Source organism: Podarcis cretensis (assembly GCF_951804945.1).
Source record: "Podarcis cretensis genome assembly, chromosome: 3".
Lineage (NCBI taxonomy): Eukaryota > Metazoa > Chordata > Lepidosauria > Squamata > Lacertidae > Podarcis > Podarcis cretensis.
Window position 1 is genome coordinate 92,003,598 of NC_137172.1, and position 21,937 is coordinate 92,025,534.

General features: G+C 40.2%; 1 protein-coding gene across 14 annotated transcripts in view; it reads left to right on the forward strand.

Annotated features, from left to right (window-relative positions):
• The window catches only part of DST (dystonin), a 306,444-nt gene that overhangs the window by 147,967 nt on the left and 136,540 nt on the right, over positions 1–21,937 (forward strand). For all 14 annotated transcript variants that reach the window (XM_079970248.1, XM_079970257.1, XM_079970258.1 and 11 more), the window contains 14 exons: positions 1,020–1,115; positions 1,985–2,110; positions 3,015–3,167; positions 3,436–3,590; positions 3,768–3,894; positions 4,545–4,728; positions 7,222–7,379; positions 8,429–8,607; positions 8,937–9,075; positions 10,267–10,460; positions 13,071–13,233; positions 13,688–13,771; positions 15,233–15,340; positions 16,715–16,813. In XM_079970248.1, the coding sequence (XP_079826374.1) occupies positions 1,020–1,115; positions 1,985–2,110; positions 3,015–3,167; positions 3,436–3,590; positions 3,768–3,894; positions 4,545–4,728; positions 7,222–7,379; positions 8,429–8,607; positions 8,937–9,075; positions 10,267–10,460; positions 13,071–13,233; positions 13,688–13,771; positions 15,233–15,340; positions 16,715–16,813 (1,965 nt within the window). The remainder of the gene's footprint in view (positions 1–1,019; positions 1,116–1,984; positions 2,111–3,014; positions 3,168–3,435; positions 3,591–3,767; positions 3,895–4,544; positions 4,729–7,221; positions 7,380–8,428; positions 8,608–8,936; positions 9,076–10,266; positions 10,461–13,070; positions 13,234–13,687; positions 13,772–15,232; positions 15,341–16,714; positions 16,814–21,937) is intronic.

Consider the following 21,937-nt stretch of genomic DNA (forward strand, 5'->3'; position numbering starts at 1 on the left):
ACAGTTTCAGGTTAAGTACGGACCTCCGGAACAAATTAAGTACTTAACCTGAGGTACCACTGTACTGTTGGGGCTGATGCTGCAGGGGTTGTTTCTATGTAAATTAATACTAGATATATCCTATTGGTACCTCCTGAAAAGTTTGTATTTATAGACAAATTCAGACTGCATTCAGATATCACAATTCACCATCATTTATCTAGAGAAGGAACTAGCTGGAACAAATCTTGGACCCACACACTTCCTCTTCCGCCTCTGGTGCAGCTGTGAGGAGATTGGAAACTTTCTCTTTTGATTAACCACAATTTAATCTGATCTCTGAGCCCTAGACGGAAGTTAACTTTTAACTATGGTTTGTTGAAATAAGGTAGCTTGATGACTCCGTGGTTTGTGCTCGACTTGTTTCAAACAAGCCATAGGAAAGGTTAGCTCCAGGTGGAACGACAAGCTGCAAGTAATCAAAAAAAGAAGAGAAAGCTTTCAGAAATCTTGTTGCAGCAGAGGGGGGGGGGGGAGCATGTGAGTCTGAGTCTTTACTGTGGCTTGTTTCCATAATGACAGAACAGATCAGTTTCACTATCTGTAGGGTATTTAGCAAATTGAGTTGAAATTCGTCTTCTAACAGAGAACAAGGCACCCACTGGTTTCCATGGGAGATGCTTGAGGAGAATTCTAAATCTACAGTATTTAGAGCAGCCTCTGCTGGCCAACAGTATTACTGTTCTACCATAGCAGGGATAGAGCAAATAATGCATTCAAGAAATTCAAGTTATAAATGACAGTTATTCTAATAAGTAAATTGTTCAGAGAATTTTATTGCTTTTTGTAGAGAAATGCACTTGATATTTTCAGAGGCTGGTGTGATTTCTTTTCTTACTGTTACAACAAGTTGAAGGCATTTGAGTAGGAAAATTGGGCAGGGCAGGGGCTTCAATTCCTCAAATCTCTCCCCTTCTTCAATTGAATTGCTTCTGTTGCACAGCAAAACATGACTTCTTTCCTCTGCTTGTATCCCTAAGGCCTACCGAGCTGCAATGCAAACACAGTGGAGCTGGATTTTGCAGCTTTGCCAATGTGTTGAACAGCATCTGAGAGAAAACACTGCATATTTTGAGGTACGTAACACGTGGGTATTATTGTAGAGTAACCACAGATTTAACTCTTAACAGCAGCAAGAAGAAAAAGATTTTAAATGCTTTTTTATGCCAAATAATAGCATATTGACCCTGCAATAAATCTAAACCAGAATTTTCACATTTCACAGGAATTTTCACATTTTACTGCTGCAGATGTCTGTCAAAAGTGCTGTTCTGTTTTTATTATGAGTTTTGTTGCGTATTTTTTCTGAGTGGATGTGAACTAAAGGGATTAAGCTACTTTTTCACACACCAGTATTTTCATGTGGTTCAAATGGGCCAAGGAATTGAGTAACCTTTCCCACTTGATTTTAGAAGCAATTATTATTTTGCTGCATGTTCTGAATTCTCTATTCAATCAATACAAACCACACCACAATCATCAATGAGGAAAAACATCTGTGAGTGGCGGGAGAGGGACAGGAAGGGGAAGAAGAAACTTACCCAGGTTGCGCTGGAAAGAAAGTCCCTGTACAGGAATTATTATTTTTCCCAACTGCAAAGAAGTAATGCATATACAGATCGTTAAAAGGGTACCCAGTTAACTTCATAAGTATCTAGGCAATGCAGACTGTTGTAAGCAGCACGTTTGAAGGCAGAGAGAGTTGTTAACTTTGCAGCCCAGTGGGTAAAGAGGACTTTTGGTTTTATCCCCTTTGGTACTGGAGACCTTGGGGTGAACGGGCTCATTTAGTTTTCTAATTGATTTTAGAAACTTATGTCTCCTTTATCTAATAAGAAAGTATACCACATTCTTGGATTATCAGCCTGGGCTTCAGACTGCTGTACTGACTACTCGCTTGAGGACAGAGCTTGCTTAAATCAAAAAGGTGTTTTTTTCATTCTAGTTTTTCAATGACGCCAAAGAGGCCATAAATTACTTGAAGAATTTAAGAGATGCTGTTCATCGAAAATACAGCTGTGATAGGTCCAGCAGTATTCATAAACTGGAAGATCTGATCCAAGAGTCGATGGTAGGTATCATCCATACATACTCAGCTAAAGCCATTTGTGCTGTGCTAGCAGTGTACTAAAGGTAGACAGTGAACCCAAAAGTAAAGGAAGTCTCATCACAAATTGTTCTTTCTTAAGGGGAACTAATCTTATCACCATTGTTTTCACAATTCTAGCTTCAAAAATAATAATTCAAGAAGCTCATTATCTTAAACAATGTCAGTGAAATATATGGATGAGATGTTTCTCATAATTCCCGATGACCATTTTTGGCAGTATTCTGTACCTTTCTGTTTCCACCACTGAAGAAGAGCAGTAATTGCAGCTCTTGACTGATTTTGGGCTTTTGGACAACCTATAGACTGGCTTTTAGTGTCAACAGATTGCACAGTGGCCACAAGCCAGTAAGTAAACTGATTAGGACATGCCCAGATATAGAAACTATCCTGTTCTTTTTATTATTATTATTAGCCACTGGCTAACAGCCAGGGAACATCTTCAGCTTGCAGAGCATGAAGTTACATAAAATAAAAATGTAATCCTCTTCACAAACAGAATCTTAGGTCAGGGACATAAATTTTTACCACTGTTTCTCAATGTGATTGGTAAGCAGTGCACAGGAATTAAGCTCTGCCCCTCATAGCCCTTACTATTGAAAATGGGACATACGTGGCTGCCCCCAACTCTTTCATGGTGAATTACACAAATGGACCATCGCTGTCTAGCGCTGTTGACCTAATAAACAGTGGTGGTTAGTGAGTACTAATAGCACCATAGATACCATTCTGGTTTATGTGAACAATGCTTTGTACGATACCACAAACAGCCGAAAATATATTTTAAGTCTCAAAAAAGAACACATTTAATTTGCAGCTGCTTCTAATGTTTCCCCTCCTCTTGTTTTCTTTATAAATTGGCTTTTAGGAAGAGAAAGAACAGCTCCTGCAGTACAAGAACACAGTGGCTGGCCTTGTGGGGAGAGCAAAGACAATAGTTCAGCTGAAGCCGAGGAATCCAGATAATCCACTGAAAACATCTATCCCAATCAAAGCCATCTGTGACTATAGACAAATTGAGGTTGGAACCTTAGATCTCTTCAAATCAATTATGGGCAGTTAATGAAGACAGTTAATGGCATGTTCTTGGAATTCTCTTCCAAATCAAACGAAACAAGTCCCTGCCTTCCCAACTGGGGCTTAAGTTGTTGGGTCCTGCCCAGCCCCCAGCCCCCAATTTTGCTCCCCTGTCACTTTCCTAGTGGCACATGTTCAAAGGAGTGTGCTGTAAGAACAATATATGCATATTAGACTCACTCAGATTTTCTGATCTGTCTGTTGAAAACCAGATAACCATTTACAGAGATGATGAATGTGTACTGGCAAGCAACTCCCATCGGGCAAAATGGAAAGTGATTAGTCCAAGCGGTAATGAGGCCATGGTTCCCTCCGTCTGTTTTACTGTTCCTCCACCCAACAAAGAAGCAATAGACACTGCAAACAGGTAAGTGCTGGCATAGCGTGCACACAACATGGAAGTCCTTATTGATCTTACTTGCCTTCCAGGAGCTTTTCTGTGCACAGCATACAGGAAATTTATAACATGTACCCTTTCGACTGCCACTTGACAAATCATTAATTTAGACTCGGTCATTCCCCACCCCCTCTTTGTGCATTTCAGAATTGAACAGCAATATCAGAATGTCCTGGCCCTGTGGCATGAATCACATGTAAACATGAAGAGCGTGGTCTCCTGGCACTATTTGACAAATGAAATTGAAACTGTTCGAGCCAGTAATGTTGCTTCGGTAAGTTCTGTGCCTGTTCCAGCACTCATAACAAAACATACCTAGCCTAATTTTCCATGATTCGGAAGCAGTTATCTATAGTGGCTAAAACTGAGTGTAGCCACACACAGTTCCTGAATATTTGGTTCTGTAATGTACTGTATTCCTGTGTTATTTCTGTGCAACAACAGTTTGCTGGTTGTATCCAGAAGCTACAACCTCCCTTTATATCATGATAGGCTAAGATTCTGGGAAGCTCCATGTTTTCCATAGTGGGCATCATTGCTGAAGGTATGTCAGTGTTGTATGGGTGTTTCTTATACTAATCACTTAAAATGTGCATATGTCAATGTCTGTAAACACCCAGCGCATGTTGTCCGGTCTCATTGGAGTATCCAGGACATTTATACAGGTTTTTAACTTGTATGTATTTGAAAGTTGCTGTATGCATTTCATTGAAATGAGTCATCATAATTGACTTTTCTTCTAGTTTTTAAAGAGCAGTTCCTCTACAGGCATCTTCCGATGTGCTGCCCTCACAGAGCAACATGTGTACTACCTTTTTGGAACATTAAAATACTGCCTTAAGAAACTGACAAAACAGTATGTGGTTTATAAAATGGCGCCCAACATTAGAAAGACTTTAATTACCCCTCCTGATTATTTCCCAGATAAAGACACTCTTGCCAGGTGAACACCAGCAGGTTTTAAGCAACTTGCAGTCCCGCTTTGATGACTTCCTTGAAGACAGCCAGGAGTCCAAAGCCTTTTCAGTTGCTGACATCGCTCAGCTGGAGAGGGAGGTGAATGTGTGCAAGCAGTACTACCAAGAGCTCCTTAAGTCTGCAGAGAGAGGTAAATATAGCACATCAACTGTGCAGAAGTCTCCCATAAGATGCGTATGGTATTGACTACCTTTTCAATGTTACATATGTGAACTATACTGCTGTGGCTCTTTCACAGCGGTGCTCATTTCAGAAGCAGAGAGGGAAATAGATACCAGTGGAAGATGTGAGTTGGTAAAGTCCAAAGGCCCATTCTTTTTTACAGTGTCAAATGGAAAAAATGAGCAGCTTGCATGAGTATTTGTTATTTTTTCTACAGTTGCTGCTGCACTGTTTTCAAATCAGACACACACTTTGGCATGTATGCTTTTGGCATGCATATGTAGTAAAAAGGTAATGGGACCCCTGACCATTAGGTCCAGTTGTGACTGACTCTGGGGTTGCGGTGCTCATCTTGCTTTATTGGCCGAGGGAGCCGGCATACAGCTTTCGGGTCATGTGGCCAGCATGACTAACCAGAGCAGTGCACGGAAACACCGTTTACCTTCCCTCCGGAGCAGTACCTATTTATCTACTTGCACTTTGACGTGCTTTTGAACTGCTAGGTTGGCAGGAGCTGGGACCGAACAACGGGACCTCACCCCGTCTCGGGGATTCGAACCGCTGACCTTCTGATCAGCAAGTCCTAGGCTCTGTGGTTTAACCCACAGCACATAAGCAATTACATAGGTCTAACAGTGAGCACTCAGAGCCAGTTCAGACATTAAGATGTTGCTTTTCAAATAGCAGAAAAGGAAGTGTGATATTTTGTGTCCCGCGTCCCACATGGTATAGGTCAGTTGACTGTAACTCTCTATACTTGTTTTGTGTCTGTTTGAAATCAGTGAGCTGTCATTAACACAGATGGTCCTGAGAAAATCACTTATGAAATGGGAAGGAAAAAGAAGAGCTGATCTTCCCATGATTCCCCTTCTGTTTGTTTTGTTGTTCATAACACAGAGAACTGATTCAAATATTGAAATGTTATATTGCAGATAAAAGAACTTGTGCCCCTGCATATTTGCTGAAAATGTAATATGCGTTTTACTGGCACACAATTTGAGATCTCAATTGGGTTCCTAAAATGAGCTGGTAATAATTTGTGTGAGTAAATAGAACAATTATTTTGGCAGGTTGCACAATAAGAGGAAGAACATCTGTTACTGTTACACACAAATGTACAAGGAACATATTTTTCCTCTCAAAATAAAATACCAGGAGTATCATACCACATCACTTACATTTGTTTACTTACTCTCCTTAAAAAATAAATAAATCTGCAAGTATGTCATAAATGGACCCTATATCCTTTGGGAAAACTGTAAGAGTATCTGCTTTTAAAAAGTCTTTGAAGTTCTTCCTTGCTGTTGTAAATATTCCATCTTCATTCTGAAAATATATATCACTGAGCCTTAAATGCTTCCATAAAGCTGAATAGATATATTATATTATGCATTCAGGCTGATGCTGATATAGAAAGGAATGCAATAACAGATGAAAGCTGATTAAAGTAAATATATAAGTACGGAGCAGAGATATACTGTGCTCGACTGTGTATCTGGAGAAAATGATAAGGGATTCATTTCTATAGATTTAATACCATCTTATTATGAAATCATCTCTGGACAAACCGTAAACAATCCAATTAATCACTGTGCATACACAAATGGGATGATAATACCTATGACTAAAGTGATGTGCATATTAGTTTTTTGGGGGATGCCCATATTTAGACATGATGATGATAATGCATAGCAAGCAAGAAGTTGATTTTGTGTCCTGCTGTTATGATGTTTGCATTTCTCCACTTGAGAAGATGCTCAAGGTGACCCCAATTTGTGAACTTCCACATTTCCCCTTGGGGAGAAAATCTGTTGGAATGAGGGGGGAGTTTGCTAGATTTGTTTATGCTTGTTATTGCAAATGTACAGAGGTACCTTTGAAATATGGTTGGCTGGGGAAATTGTGGGTCTAAAGTAACAGCAATCTGAAAATTTTCAAATGCATTCAAACCTGTTACTAAAATAGATTTTTTTTTGTGTGTGGTAAAGAACATTCTTTACTGGCTTTTGACCAATTTGAATGGTGAAACTCCACAGAGTGGGCAATATTCTGCCTGTTTAAAATGTATATTATTTTATGGAAAGGTGGTTTTTATATTATTTATTTATTGAATTTATATACTGCCCTACACCTGCAGGTCTCAGTATAAGTGGGGTGTAAGTTTCAGTTTCTGTATATTTTAATAGTTGTAGCAAACATATTAGCTTTTTAAAAAAGAGAGATGGAGAACCATGGAAACAAGAATTTGAAGACATGCTTCCTCTTCTCCCTACATTGTTAGCACATCCCTTTCTCCTCTTGACCACTTCCCATTAAAGTTAATTGCACATTTCCTTTAGATGAAGCAGAGACACTGCAGACAAGGTTATAGCACTGTGACTTTAGAATATCTGTTGTGCGGCGGCAGAAGAACATTAAATATACTTGGTTTTACTTGCATTCTTCCATTTCCTTCCAACAGAGGAGCATGAAGAATCCATTTACAACCTATACATCTCAGAAGTTCGAAACATGAGACTTCGTTTGGAGAATTGTGAAGATCGTTTGATTAGGCAGATTCGAACCCCACTGGAGAGAGATGACTTACATGAAAGTGTATTTCGGATCTCAGAACAAGAGGTGAGTCTTCTGAGCTTCTCTGTGGGCTCTCCAAAGCTCATGAAATGTAACAGTCGTGTAATGATGAGCTCATAAAGAGCTTATTCAGAAGGGACTGCTACAATTATCTGCATGGCTGCATCTACAAATTAAAACGAGTAATGTTCACTTGTAGAGCTAATTAAAGTGAAGTAAACATTTGAGCCACCAGTTGGTTTTGGGGCAGTCTGTTTACAAATGCCTTCATTTTGGAATTCCCAAACCAAGCAGGTAAGCTTTACTGGTTCTTTGAAGATAAAAGTGAGCAAAGATCTTATCAAAGAAGTCTTTTGGTTTTTGTGTGGCAGTGGTTACGACTTTTGAGTTCTAGCTCGGATTAACTAGTTTTGCTTCTATTGGCTTGAACCCTAGCTAGTTGTCTTGATTCTGAGTATATTTCACTAGTCCTCAACAAATGGAAGGGCAAACAAACAATGGAAGGACACAACCATCCTACACTAAGAATAGGCAATAGAACGAAAGAATGATATCCCCATCTCTCTCCCCACTTTCCCTTTCCCCCAACTGCAAGATGTCTATGACAAAAATGTCTCTTACCAAATGTAAACGAACTGTGAAAAAGACAATGAATTGAAAGTGGAGACAGTAGATGTACCGTTCACTGTTTATCTGTTTGCTTTGTAACACAAAACCCCAATAAAAAGCAATTTAGAAAAATGGAAGGGCTCATTTCAATTTCAAAAGCATAACTGTCAACTTTTCCCTTTTCTTGTAAGGAATCCTATTTGGAATAAGGGAATTTCCCTTGAAAAACGGGAAACGTTGACAGCTATGTTCAGAAGGAACTGAGATTCAGTGGAGGTTCCCCACAGGGGTACAAAGGCAGGGCAGTTTTTTGTGATTTCCTCTTTCCCCTGTAGCCTCTCACGCTGCTCCAAAGGGTCCTATAACCCTTTGCTCATATTATCTTCTATAGTATTAGTGACTCTTGACCTAAGGATGCTTATTATGATTGTTTGAGAACTGCTCCTTGCTATAGGGGGAAAAACATTTCATCTTTGGTTCTGTAGAAACTGAAGAAGGATCTGGATCGACTCAAGGAGGACTTGGAAACAATAACAGACAAATGCGATGATTTTTTCAGTCAAGCTGCTGGTTCGCCCTCAGTTCCTACTCTGCGGTCGGAGCTTAACCTAGTAATTCAAAATATGAATCAGGTTTACTCCATGTCTTCCATTTACATAGAAAAGTAAGTAAGCCATCAAGTCATTCACATTTTGTAACACTTTTTCATCATCATCATCATCATCATTTGATAGGATAATGTAGCGTGTGCTTGGAGGGGAAGCTGGGTATATTCACAGTTTTGAATATATTTTGTTGAATTGAATAATAGATACAGAATTTCATATGGCCGCCTTGAAAGTGTTTATAAAGTTGAAAGGCCAGAAATAAATTTAAACAAACAAACAAATAGAAGAATGATCTTAGTCGTATAGTCATCATATACTAAAACAAGTTTTAAAACTTTAGAACTATTTGGAAATTATGAATGACAAGTGATCCCTTTTGTTTCAGGTTAAAAACTATAAATTTGGTGCTGAAAAACACCCAAGGAGCCGAAGCACTGGTAAAACTCTATGAGACTAAACTATGTGAGGAAGAACCATTAACTGCTGACAAGAGCAATATTGAGAACCTTATGGCTACGTTGAAGGTATTCTTATGATGTACAGAAAAATAATAATGAGAAATAGGTGTGCTTTTGAGTGATATAAAGAAGTAAAGGAGATTGATATATACAATATATATACACAAATGTAAGAACATTAGCATCCTCTTCTCTCAGTGGCCAGTCAGATGCCTGTGGGAAATTTGCAACAGGACTGAGCGCAAGAGCACACACTCTGCTGTGGTTTTCAGAAACTGGTATTCAGAAGTGTTACTGTCTCAGACCTTGGAGACAGAGCATAGCCATCAATAGCCCTCTCTTCCATGAATTTGTCTAAACTTCCTTATCCAAGTGGGTGGCCCTCATTGCTTCCTGTAGGAGCAAATTCCACAGTTTAACAATGTACGGTGGAAATAAGTACTTTATTTTATCTGTCTTGAATCATCTGCTTTCTGTTTGGCCTTTAGAAGAATGGAAACGAAGTAACATGAGTGGCATTGAGATGTAGCCAGTTGACTGGTCAAATATTGTGAATTAGGAATGAATGCTGATTATTATGTCATTTCCCAGTAACACTTAGCTAAGAGCTGAGCTGCATATTACACCATCTTGTGAAAAGAAGACCAGAAGTTTAGAATCCTGAGGTTTTCCTCTCATCCCTATAGGGCAGGGATTAGGAACCTGTCCTCCTCCAGATGTTGCTGGACTCTAACTCTCATCAGCCTCAGCCAGCATGGCCAATGGTCAGGGATGATGGGTGTTGTAGTCCAACAACATTTGGAGGTTCTGTATCCCTGTTATAGGCAACAAAAGATGGAGGAACTTGAAGTAGTCACTGGTCCCTTTCCTTCCCATATGGTTCTTCAGAAAAGAAAAACACAGCCAAATTACTACCAGGAAAGAATGCAGCCTTTTCCCTTCCTTCTTATGCAGCTAATTTTCCTTAACTGCTGAGAAGTGGAAGACCAGGGAAGAATAGCCACATGAGAGATAAACTTAGGTATGCCTATAATTAGCAAAGTATTCCTCTTCATTATAGTTACAGAAGCAGTTATGGTGCAAATACAAAACCATTGTTTATAGCATTTCACTGAAAATTTGGGTGCTTTGTTTGTTTCCCACATGGATACCCTATGACTAATTATTAATATGATGCATTAGTTAGTAATGATGCATATTGATTTGAAACAGCAGCATTATGATCTGTATTGAGATGTCACATGTTTTGTGTACCAGCAATGGAGATCAGAGGTTGATGTAAAAAGAGAAGTATTCCATGCTCTAGAAGATGAACTCCAGAAAGCTAAAGCAATTAGTGATCAGATGTTTAAAACACACAAGGAACGTGATCTCGACTTCGACTGGCACAAAGAGAAAGCAGATCAGCTGACTGAGAGATGGCAGAATGTTCATTCTCAGATTGAGAACAGGTTAGTACTCCTACTTTCTTTTCAGAAACTTCAGAGTGAAACCTTGCATCATGCACAGCATAACTGAGGAGAGAAAGAAATAAAGAAGATAAAACTTCTCTGGTTTGGTCATGTCCATTTTGACAGGAGGGTGGGAGCTGCTTTCTTGAGACAACTCCTATAATATATATATGAAGGAACACTGAGCAGTGAATATGGTTCCTTCATGCATACGCAAGGCCGTCCCTAGGGAAGTGTGTGGAGCTGGACAAATCTTACTGTTTGGGCTCCTTGTTGCCTTCACCTACCCCCTGCCTGGCCCAGTAGTGGCCGTGGCTCCTCTTCAGTCTCCCTGTGGAGAGTCGCCACTTAACATGTGGGAAACCAGCTGCTGATTCACCAAGCGTGTGGAAGTGTTCCTGTTTTACACTGAATTCCACCATTGTACAAATCCATCCAACTGCTACCAGTGCATTGACAGTAAACTTACACATTGCATATGAAGAAAACCTTCAGTAAACACATTTCTCTGCACCTCCTCCTAAGGTTTGTTTTTTTGGGTTTTTTTGCAGCTTCTGTTAGTAGCAACGGTCTCTCCTCCCCTTTCTTTCCCTCTGGCTTAATTTTTTTCCTTCTTTTGCTGCGTCTTTAGTATTGGCACTGGGATTCTTTGCCTCCACCTCCCTGCTTTTCTCTAAGAGCGAAGAAGATGGAAAGATTTGCCCGGTGGGCGAGAAGCTGCAGGGCCAACTAAACCCAGGGCTGTCACCTCCATGTGGCACCCTTAATGACCCTGTGCACATGTTACTGCAGCAATGTGGAAAGAAGCCACAGGGAAGCAACTTCCACACTGTGGCTTCTGCAAGATACATGCTGCACATCTGTGATTCCCTTGGTTCAATCCTTGCTGTCTTCAGGAAAGCATGCCTGTCTTAGAAGCACTGAGTTCTGGGTTCGCAATAGGCGGCACTGTGTGGGTAGTCTTCTGTCCTGACAGTTTAAGGTACTCTTACCTCCTGTGTTTATATATATATATATATATATATATATATATATATATATATATATATAAAAAAAAACCTGGCTAGTTATCAGTATAATTTTTCTTCAGCTGTATAAAACTTAGCCATTTTAACTATTGCCCACATTATTTACTAACTGCTACTCCCAGAACAAGAGGGGCCATAGAGAGGTATGGAGGTGGGGGTTCTACTACCCCACAGCCTCAGCCAGGCCAGGCCAAGCCGGAAGGTTGGTGAAGGAGCATTTGCTTTTTCCTGTTCCTTTTCTTCTTCCTGCTGCACCAGTATCAGGCTGGGGAAATAGACTGAGGTAGGACTGAGCAGGTCCCTGGCCCCAGCTCTCAAAATGCTCTATTTCAGTGTCTTACACTGCGTACTGCTGTTGGGAGCACTGATGACAACAGTATTTCCACTGCCTCACTTTCCACAGTTTCAGCTTTCTGTGGGAGTGTCCCAAGTGGTAGACAACAGTGGACAGGGGAATCCCTTCAATCTTAACCCCCTCCAGCACCACAGGTCAGTTTTTAGGATTGCAGTTATCGGAATTACCACATGATGTTTCACTTTTTTTCTTCTCTTTCTGCCTCAAACATGAAAACTACAGGAAAAAAGTTCCTTATTTTTATTATTATTCCTGTAGATTGCAAGGCCCTTTTCTATAAAGACTTTTGTAATAGATTAGGTACCTGTTTTTCCCTAACAACCATGGATTTAGTCAGCATATGAAGAACTAGGAATTTATTCTAAAGTGAGTCTTTTCTCCACATTCTAATCCTGAAGTTTTGCAACTGAGGAATACTGTTGCAGGACATGGAACGTGACTGCTCCGTTTTTTTTCCTTTTGTTTTTTAAGCTGCTGCTGAATTCTACATAACTTCCCTCTAGTGGTCACCCTGAGTAGCTTTTTATGTCTAAAATACACTGGTACATGTAAGCATCCTTGTCTGAATCTGGAGGTTATCATGGCAGAGGATTCACTTATTTTTCAATGCCTGGCATTTGAAATGAGGAACTTGTAGATAGAGACAAAGCCCTTTGAAATAAGGAACACAGGGAGAGACATCTGGCTTCCTATAAAGATGAAGGGATGTTTGATAGAGAGATAGAAGGTTGCCTGGAGCTTTATGAACCCAGGAATGTATGTTCTTTGGCATGTATTCCTCAGAACTAATACATTTCTTGATAACTGTGAGCTCCTCAAAAAAGGCATGGAAATTAAAAAGAACTCAGAGAGGTTTTTTTTATGAAATTGGCAAAGCCTTTCATTCTGAAGGTTTGCAGCAGAAATCCTGAGAAAAGGACTTCTAGCCGAATGATGGCTTCTGACAGCCAGCTGTTTATGAAGTGGCGTAACCTAGTGCTGAGCTACAAACCAGGAATTTCTAATTTCACCTTTGCCCTGAACTTACTGTGTAGCCTTAGGCAATCTCTGTTCTGTTTCAGACTTAGCACCCACCCCAAAGATCTTTATTGTGCGGGGAATAATAATACTGACTTGCCCATACAAGGTTATTGTAAGGTTGCTGGTGGTGATGATGGTTAGTTCTTTATTGTCATTGCTACTAGTTTGTTCTTCCTCACTGAAACAGCTTGCTTTTCACTCAACCAGGTTGCGTGACTTAGAAGCTATCAATAAATCCCTAAAGTACTACAGGGATACATATGGTGCACTGGATAACTGGATCAAGCAAGTCGAAGAAACTCAGCAGAGATTCCAGGAAAACCCACCTCAGAACAGTAAAGCTCTGGCCAAACAGCTAAACCAGCAAAAGGTAAAAGCTTGATCGATTGATTTAATTTGTTTATATGCCACCTTTCTGTAGTGAGCTGATAAAAAATATCCACTTATAACATGCAGGTTTTGTTCTAGGGCTTAGATGTAAAGAATTAATAACTAAGCTAAAGACAGCCAGTTTCAGTTCAGCTAATAAGAAATTTCCCATTTTAAGCAGTGTACTGGATATACCTCTAGTGTGTTTCTGCATATGTTGGTTGAGGGGCAATGTCCCCCCCTTCCATTTTTCTTATAGAGCCAAAGGTAATTTATAAAGTGGACCACCGGGAAACAGCCTTTCATGCTAAGTTTTTATACATAAACACAACTTTCAAGTTTTCAGTCTAGTATGTTTTAAAAAACAAGCAGAACACCAGCCTTTAGGATGGAGAAAGTTGCATAGGTTGATACTGTTACATTTACATACTAAAATTCTCTTGTTTATTTTACAGATGCTAGTTTCGGAAATAGAGACAAAACAAAACAAGCTAGATGAATGCCAGAAGCACTCAGAGCAGTATTCAGCTGCAGTAAAGGTAAAGCTATAACTTCTCTGCACAGTTATTATTATTTTTTAATTCTTTGTGGAAATGTGAGCATTGCTCAGCATCCAGAATGACAACAGTGATGCTGCTGTTCCTGCACCTGGAAGTCTGGGTGTGGAAATGTGGAAGCTGCCGTGTCTTCTGAGAGATACACTTTACACATTGCTTCACATGTTGCTGTTACTGCCACAGCTGCTGCTCCAATCCACATTGTTAGGCCGCATTGTATCAGTGGGCGCTGGCAGCAGTAGTGGGCTGGGGTGGCGGCTCTCAGCCGAACTCTAGCATAGGCAATCCGGTGCTCCTTCCAGTGCATTTGCAAAATGCTGACCTTGCTGCTGCCTCACCTATACCTCATAGTGGCACTGTGGTCTAAACCACTGAGCCTCTTGGGCTTGCCGATCAGAAGGTCAATGGTTTGAATCCCCGTGACAGGGTGAGCTCCCATTGCTCTGTTCCAGCTCCTGCCAACCTAGCAGTTCGAAAGCATGCCAGTGCACGTAGATAAATAGGTACCTCTGCGGTGGGAAGGTAAATGGCGTTTCTGTGCACTCTGGTTTCCGTCACGGTGTTCCATTGCGCCAGAAGTGGTTTAGTCATGCTAGCCACATGACCTGGAAAAGCTGTCTGTGGACAAACACCAGCTCCCTCGGCCTGAAAGTGAGATGAGCACTACACCCCATAGTCGCCTTTGATTGGACTTAACCATCATGGGGTCCTTTACCTTTTTTATCTTAAACTGCAGCAGCACCACGGACCAGAGGTCAGGCAAACAGTGCCACCCCACCATGCCACCCTCTCCTGTGCTGCTGGGTGTGGTCTGTAATCAGACAATCCAACCTACCCACTTGAGTGGCAGCTTTACCTGTCACCAAAACAACAGAGAAAAGCCAAGAGAAACCTCCAATGGTCCTGTTCAGCTGTGTGCAGGCATTCTTCCTATCTCTACTTCTGTTTCCAGAGTGACGGGTTTTGTATGGAAAACTATCAATGAAACCTGCCAGTTGAGCTGAGGGAAGTTGCTGTTTCCCAGTCCAGTTATAATGTGAGTTCCACAGAAGCTGCATTGTCTTCTTTTACACTCCAGCTTCACTGCCTTAGTGTCACAGGATATCCAGGATATCTTCTGGTGACTGTCAGCTGACAGGAGTTAATCTTTCCCTTCCAATACCTTGCATCCCCTACCCCTCAAAATCTGTTCTGGAAGATGTTCCCCACCTTCCAACTGTCCAGATCTTGAGGGGGATCTAGAACTGTCCAGATTGTATGCTATAGGGGGATTGCCTAAAATTGCCTCCTTCCCAGTTCTCCTGACAGATTCCCTTCTGTCAGCAGACCAGTCGCCATTGGATATCACCCATAGTCTTCAGATGAATTCATGCAGCACTTGAAGGACTCCTAGTATGGAACAAGTAGCTTACAGGTTTACCTATTTCCATTTATTTTCTGCAGGACTATGAGTTGCAAACGATGACATACAGAGCCATGGTTGACTCCCAGCAAAAATCTCCAGTGAAACGCCGAAGAATGCAGAGCTCCTCTGATTTCATTATCCAAGAGGTAGTTGGACGTGCCTTAATATATAATGCTTTATAATGGCCCACATTCCACTTCTGCATTGTGAAAGCTTTTGAGCCACGTTCATGAAATACTTTCAGTATAAATATACAAAGCTAGTAATTGATCATGTTACACCCTGCTGCTTCATTCTGGGTGCGGCTAGTCTAGCTACAGCTACTTGGACAATATATCCAGTCAGAGAGCACGATGTGGTCACCTGAAGTTGCCAGTGTAACATAGATTAGTTTATCACATTATTCCAGGGTACAGTTTCACCAGTTTCCATATCATCAACTTCAGTGTAATGTGCAAATGTACAGTTGTGGAATGGACTGTGGCCAGTGCCCATGATTCTGAAGAGAGGTGGTTGCTCAGAGGTAGAATACATGATTTCCATGAAGAAGGTTCCAGGTTCAACTACTGGCATCTCTAGCAAGAGGAATCACAGGTTGCATGACAAGGAACATCTGGTGGATGATACCTTGGAGAGCTTTTACACATCAGCATAGATAGTACCAAACTGGATGGAACAGTTGGTCTGATTTGGTATAAGGTAGATTAATGTGTCCAAAAGAGTTAATGAGGATTTGTAAACGAAAACCCCAAAATCACTGCAATTTAGAAGTTCAGTGTAGGTAGGGAGTTCTTTAGAGTTAAAGGATCTAAAGAACTTAGATTAAAATGTGGATACTGGTGACCATAGGGTACAACAAACTGACGTTTGGAACCTATCCCTGGCTGTGATTGAAATGAGGCTGCGAAGAGACATTTCTTTGTTCCAGAGTTTGCAAGCTCACCCATCAGCAAGGTAGAGATTAAGTGCAATCGAGACTGAATATAATCACAGACTCTGTGAATGATAGCCAGAATACAAAGAGTTACAGAATGATTTATGAAAGATTATGTTCCTGTATATGTCTGTAACCCTCATGTCTTTTCAGGACCCTGAAGCATCCTTTTCTAATATAACATATTGAATGATGTCTCTGCTTCATACAGAAAAATGTGTTGGGATTCATTGCATTCAATAATTCATAAAATAAATGATTTAAGGCGTGAGGGGTTAGGAGGTTAATCCCATGATGAATTTGGTCCTTCATCTTTCATTCTTAAGAGCACCTCCACACCTGCTACCCCCAAAGCAGACAGAAGTCAACTCCTCTCAACACTCTGTTTGTTACACTGATTCTTCTAAGAATCTGTTGGACTCAGGGTAATCTTTCTAATGTGTTTTGTATATTATGATTTAGGAAGACGCAGTTCATTTTTATTTCAGAAATCATCTTGTAACCTCATTTATTCTATATAAAAGTAAATAAATTTAAGACATTCCATTTCAGCATTAATCAGTACCCTTCCTCTGTTTCATTACAGTTTATGGACTTACGAACACGCTACACAGCTTTGGTGACCTTGATGACTCAGTATATAAAGTTTGCTGGTGACTCTCTCAAAAGGCTGGAGGAGGAAGAGGTAAGTCAGCAGATAACTTTCAAAGGGATGGTAAAACCACTAAGGCAGCTATACTTTTTTAAGTATAAGGATAGATGATGTGAACTCCTTACGTACTCTCTAGATATAAAATGAAGGTTGACATCACATATCTAGTGAACACCAAGCCTGACCTGAAATTATCCGCTCTCATTGTCCTTACTATTTTTATTACTTTAGTTTGCTAAAATTCTATTGCAGGATATTGGTTCTATAAGAGAATTCCCCTAAGGTACTGAGAAACTTGTAAAATACCTTTATATTTATTGGCTTATAAGCTCTCTCACACTGCCGTGCTTTCAACTTAGCAGCTGGATTTGATAGTAGTCTAAGTAGTGATGACAGGATGGACAGGGTTGGGAAGTATGGCAAAGGGAGGCATCTGCATGCAAGCAAAGATATCTCAATAGTTCCTGTGATGTATAGTATTGAACAAGGCCAATTCAGAAAAGAGTTTTCTATTCAGTCTGCAAATAAAAATGGCAGGCAGACAAAGCTGCCAGTGGAGGCAGTGCATGTTGCTGATGAAAGGGAGGAGAAATTTAAATGGTCTATTTCACTGAAGGAGAGAGCAAGAGTACATGGGAAAACTAATTCTGAGCCTGTGATGAGAATAAAGAATAGAAGTCTGAAGGCAGGGCATTATCCCATGGGAATCAGCCCAATTCAACAACCCACTTGCCTTTCAGAAAGGTTGCACTCTGAGAACCTGAATAAAGACTTTGAAAAATATTCTCACAGTGTACTGATAAAGGTGGAAGAGAATATTCAAATAGGTGAATTGTTAGCCATTGTTGCAAAACTGCCCTAAGCAATTTAAAACCAAGGAAGGAATCAGTAAGACAATGCAGCAACAATTAAGACACGTGTCCTTCTGACAGGCGAATACTACTAATACATTACATAATATGTCTCTAGATAGCAGCAATTTTAGAACAGCTACCCCACAAGAAAGACTGTACAAATTCCAAAGAAAATAAATGTTGAAGGCCAAGGAAGCACAACTTGTTTCTGTGCTGTTTCAAAGGTTTACACAGTAGAAAACACAGTTATACAGCATAGTCTAAAAGTGTATGAACTAAATTGTGGAATGATGCAAAGCAACGTCAACCAAAATATGAATTCAGTATTGTTATGTTATTCAAATAAATAGTGATGTAGTGCTGGCCAGTTCCCAAAGCAAAATAATTTTGAGGAAGGGTAATTTGGACATGAACCAAGAAAGGAAAAATTTGAAGATACCCTTTCTTGCAATCTTCAAATGCTGAGAGTTTGACACAGAATGTTGTCTGTGCTTTGACCACTCTATTCACTGGTGTTCACAAAGAAAATATAGAGATGGAAGTGGATATGTTTTTTTTTTAAAAAAGGAAGGATTTTTTCTAGCTGAGTCAGTGCTGCATAAAGATGTACATGGCCATTCAAAGCTACTCGAAGAAGACAAAAATCATAAACTGAGAGAGGATGTCAGGAGAACAAAGTATGGAAACACAGGAAACGAACAGCCAGTTTTTGAATCGAGAATGTGCAGAGAAAGCATAGGCCAAAAGGAAGAAATAAAAAAGAAAGAGGTACATAGTTGTATTGAAAATCAGAGGCAATCATAACGAATATAATAGTATTATAGAAATAAATACAACTTCAAAATCATTCCTAATCATCACTTGAAACTTAAATATGTCTTTGTGTGGTGCGAAAATTGATTTAAAACTGATTCAATGGAGTTGCAATATTTAAACAAACTGCTAAGCTGTTGATTTGCATAATCATTCCTTTTATTCATTTATGTAGCAAGATCAGCTACAGAAACCTCCCAGCTGACAACTTGTTTTGCTGATCAGGATTAGTGGGCTGGGAGATAATTAAATTATTACATTTTAATGATCTTTAGCATTGGCGTTTCCAAGTATCTTGTGGTTTGTGTTATATACCAGTAGATGTCGCATTTATTGGTGTAATGGGACATCTACTGGAAAATAAAATCTCATTTAACAGCAATAGTTAGAAAGAATTAAATTCAATCCAGAAGGAAATAAAGCTGCCTTTGCATTAGTATGTCTTGGTGAGTTAATGATACTGTAACGTTGTGCTAGTCTTTTGTTAAAAGAAAGAGCATTATGTTCAGAGCCTAAATAACTATTGTTGAAGGACATGGCTAATTAAATGTGGTTTCTTGCTAATTGTATCATGTTTTACACTAAAACACCCTCCTCTTCTTATTCAACTAACCATCAAATGAGGAAGTGCTTTTTTCTTGCATGGTGTGTTTTGCTGAGAAGTTGCTCTGTAGCTTTTAAGCAAGGACTCATGCAAGTGAGCTTCTGGGCATCACCTTCAACCTATGAGACAACTCTTATCCTGAAAGCAAAGGGATTCTTCTTGAGGACTTCAGCTGGTGGATTCCTTCATGCAGCTTTCTCTTTACTCTAACTAACGGTCCCTTTCTGATGGTGACAGTGGTGGTGGGAATCCCTCAGTCTGTGCTGCTGACATGCTGTAGTTGAAGTTTGTAAGTATTTGCAACTGTGCATTTTAACATTACAACATTACCTAACGTTTTAAAAGAATGGATTTCAATGTTTCTTGTTGCCTTATTTTTTTTGGCAGATCCTGAAGAATAAGGAGGCACTAGTACGTGGTGAATATTCTGATCTGGAGCAGCAGCAAAAAGAAGTAATGAGTGAGAACAGAAAACTTATGGAGAGGATAAATGAGCTTGAGGAGACGTTGAATGAGTTGAGGAAACAGAAGTTCCAGTTGGAAGTAGAACTTCCAAAAGCAAAGGCCGATGCAGAGAAAGAAATGAAGAAGCAGCAGACCAAAATGGAGGAGATTTCTCTCCAGAAAGCCAAGGCTGAGCAAGAAGCAAAGCGCTATCGCATGGAACTAGAGGATGCTCTTAAAGAGAAAGAAGACGCAGAGCAGGAGTTGGAGCGTGTGAAGCAGCTCGCTTTGAAGACTGAGGCTCAGAGAAGTATGGTTGAGGAAAGGTTCAGAGCTTTCAGAATGCAGCTAGAGGAAACTGCTGTGGCTAGAGATGCTCTTGAAGATAAGTTAAGAAGGAAGGACACCAATCTTCAAGATTTAGAGCAGCAAAAGAAAGCACTGATGGAGGAGCTGAGGAAGAAGACTGCTGAAGAAGAGAAGCTTGTGAAACTCATTAAGGAAATGGAACAAGACATGGAGTTTCAAGGTAGTCTAGTGAAAAGCAAATGCAGAGAAAAGGAAATAACCGAAGTCAGAAGGCAAATTACTATAATAGGACAAGAAACTCTGTTGCCAACAGGTTCAGACTTTTTCAGAGAAAAGCAAGAACTGAAAAACATAGAGGAATTCCAGCAACTGGTGGATGAGCTAACATTTGCCAACAAAAAGTCCGAGAAAACCATCAAAGACCTAAAATACGAACTGTGTGAACTTGAACTGCAGAATGCGTCTGCTGAAGAAAAGGCTCGCTTACTAAAAGAAAAACTGGATGATGCCAATAATTCTCTCAGGCGCCTTAAAGTAGAGCTGGATCAGAAAGAGCTGGTAGAGCAAGGATACTTGGAGCAGCTGAAGGAGCTTGACAGGCAGCTGCAGAAAACCACAGGCAAAGCTGAAGAGGTAATGCAAGAAGCCATGGATCTGAAGAAAATAAATATGAAGTATCAAGAAGAGCTGAGGTCACTTCAGAAGGAGAAGGCACTGTTAAAGATGGAGCTGGAAGAGTTGGCTAGGACACACACAAACACTGGAATTACTATTCAGCAATTGCATTCCCAAATCACTTCTCTTCAGCAAGAAAAAATGGCAGCTGAACAGAGAACTGTTTCAAGCAGAGGGGAAGCAACCAGCCTACAAGAACAATTAAAAAAAATGCAGGAACAATTCCTTCAAAAGACAAGAGAAGAAAAAGAAAACCAGCTGAAAATTCAAAGACTGAAAGATGATTTAGCAGATAGCAATCACTTAGTGGAAAAGTTAAAACAGAAGGTTGAGGAGCTTTCTAGATGGAACAGCGAGACCAAAATAATGATGACTGAAGTCCGGACTGATTCAGAGAAGATAATTCTTGAAAGACAAATTATTGACAGAAAAAATGATGAATTAAAAGCCCTGGCTGAAGGTTTCAAAGAGCAACTACGTATCACAAATGAACAACTGCACAAACAGATAATACTTGAGCAGGAGCACTTGGATCACATCAAGAGATTAGAAGATGAGCTAATAAAAGCAAAAGAATTAGCCGGTGAATTTAAGCAGAAATGTGACAGGGACAATGCTTATAACATGAATGCAGAGATGGAAATAAGAAATCTACGTACTCAGATGAGCACATTCACTATGGAAATGAAGATGAACGAGCAGAAGGTCCAGCAGCAGCAGTCCCATATTCATGAGCTCAATAGCAAGATGAAGAAGCTGCAAGACGACTTGCATCAGAAGATCTTGGAGGAACAAATGGCACGCCAAAATGTGGCTTTACTTCAGGAAGAATCAATTGCATTCAAGCATTCTGCAGAAGAGTTTAGGAAGAAATTTGAAAAACTCTTGGAAACTCACAACATAGCGGAAAATGACATATCTGGTATCAGGATGGAATGCATCACCCTGCAGCAAGAAAACCACATGGCTCAAGACAACATTAGAATGTATAAACTTCAAATTGAAGACCTGCAAGACAGACTTCAGAAATCCCGTGAGCAGCTTCAGCAAGGCAAGCATGCAGAAATGGAGTATGTGCAGAAATACCGCAAAATGGAAGAAGAGTTGCAAATGCAGAGGCGGACAGTAGAGAACTTGAAGCACCAAATAGACCTGCAGAAAAGAGATCATGGCAATCAGCTGCGTTGGTTTCAGAATGAGATCAACAAAAGGAACATCCAGTTAGACTTTGGGTGGAAGGGAAATGGGTTTAGTTACTTGGGAGACACCTCCCCAAGAGATTTTGAACATATTAACCTCTGTACGACCACATCTCCTTTATTAAGAAGGAGACACCTAAGTGGCTCAAGTTGCAAATCTGAACCGCTGGTTGCACAGAAGTTGCAAACAGTTGCCACTGATTCATTGCAACGAGAGAAGCCATTCCAGTTGTCCGGAGTAACCCACCAACTGGAAAAT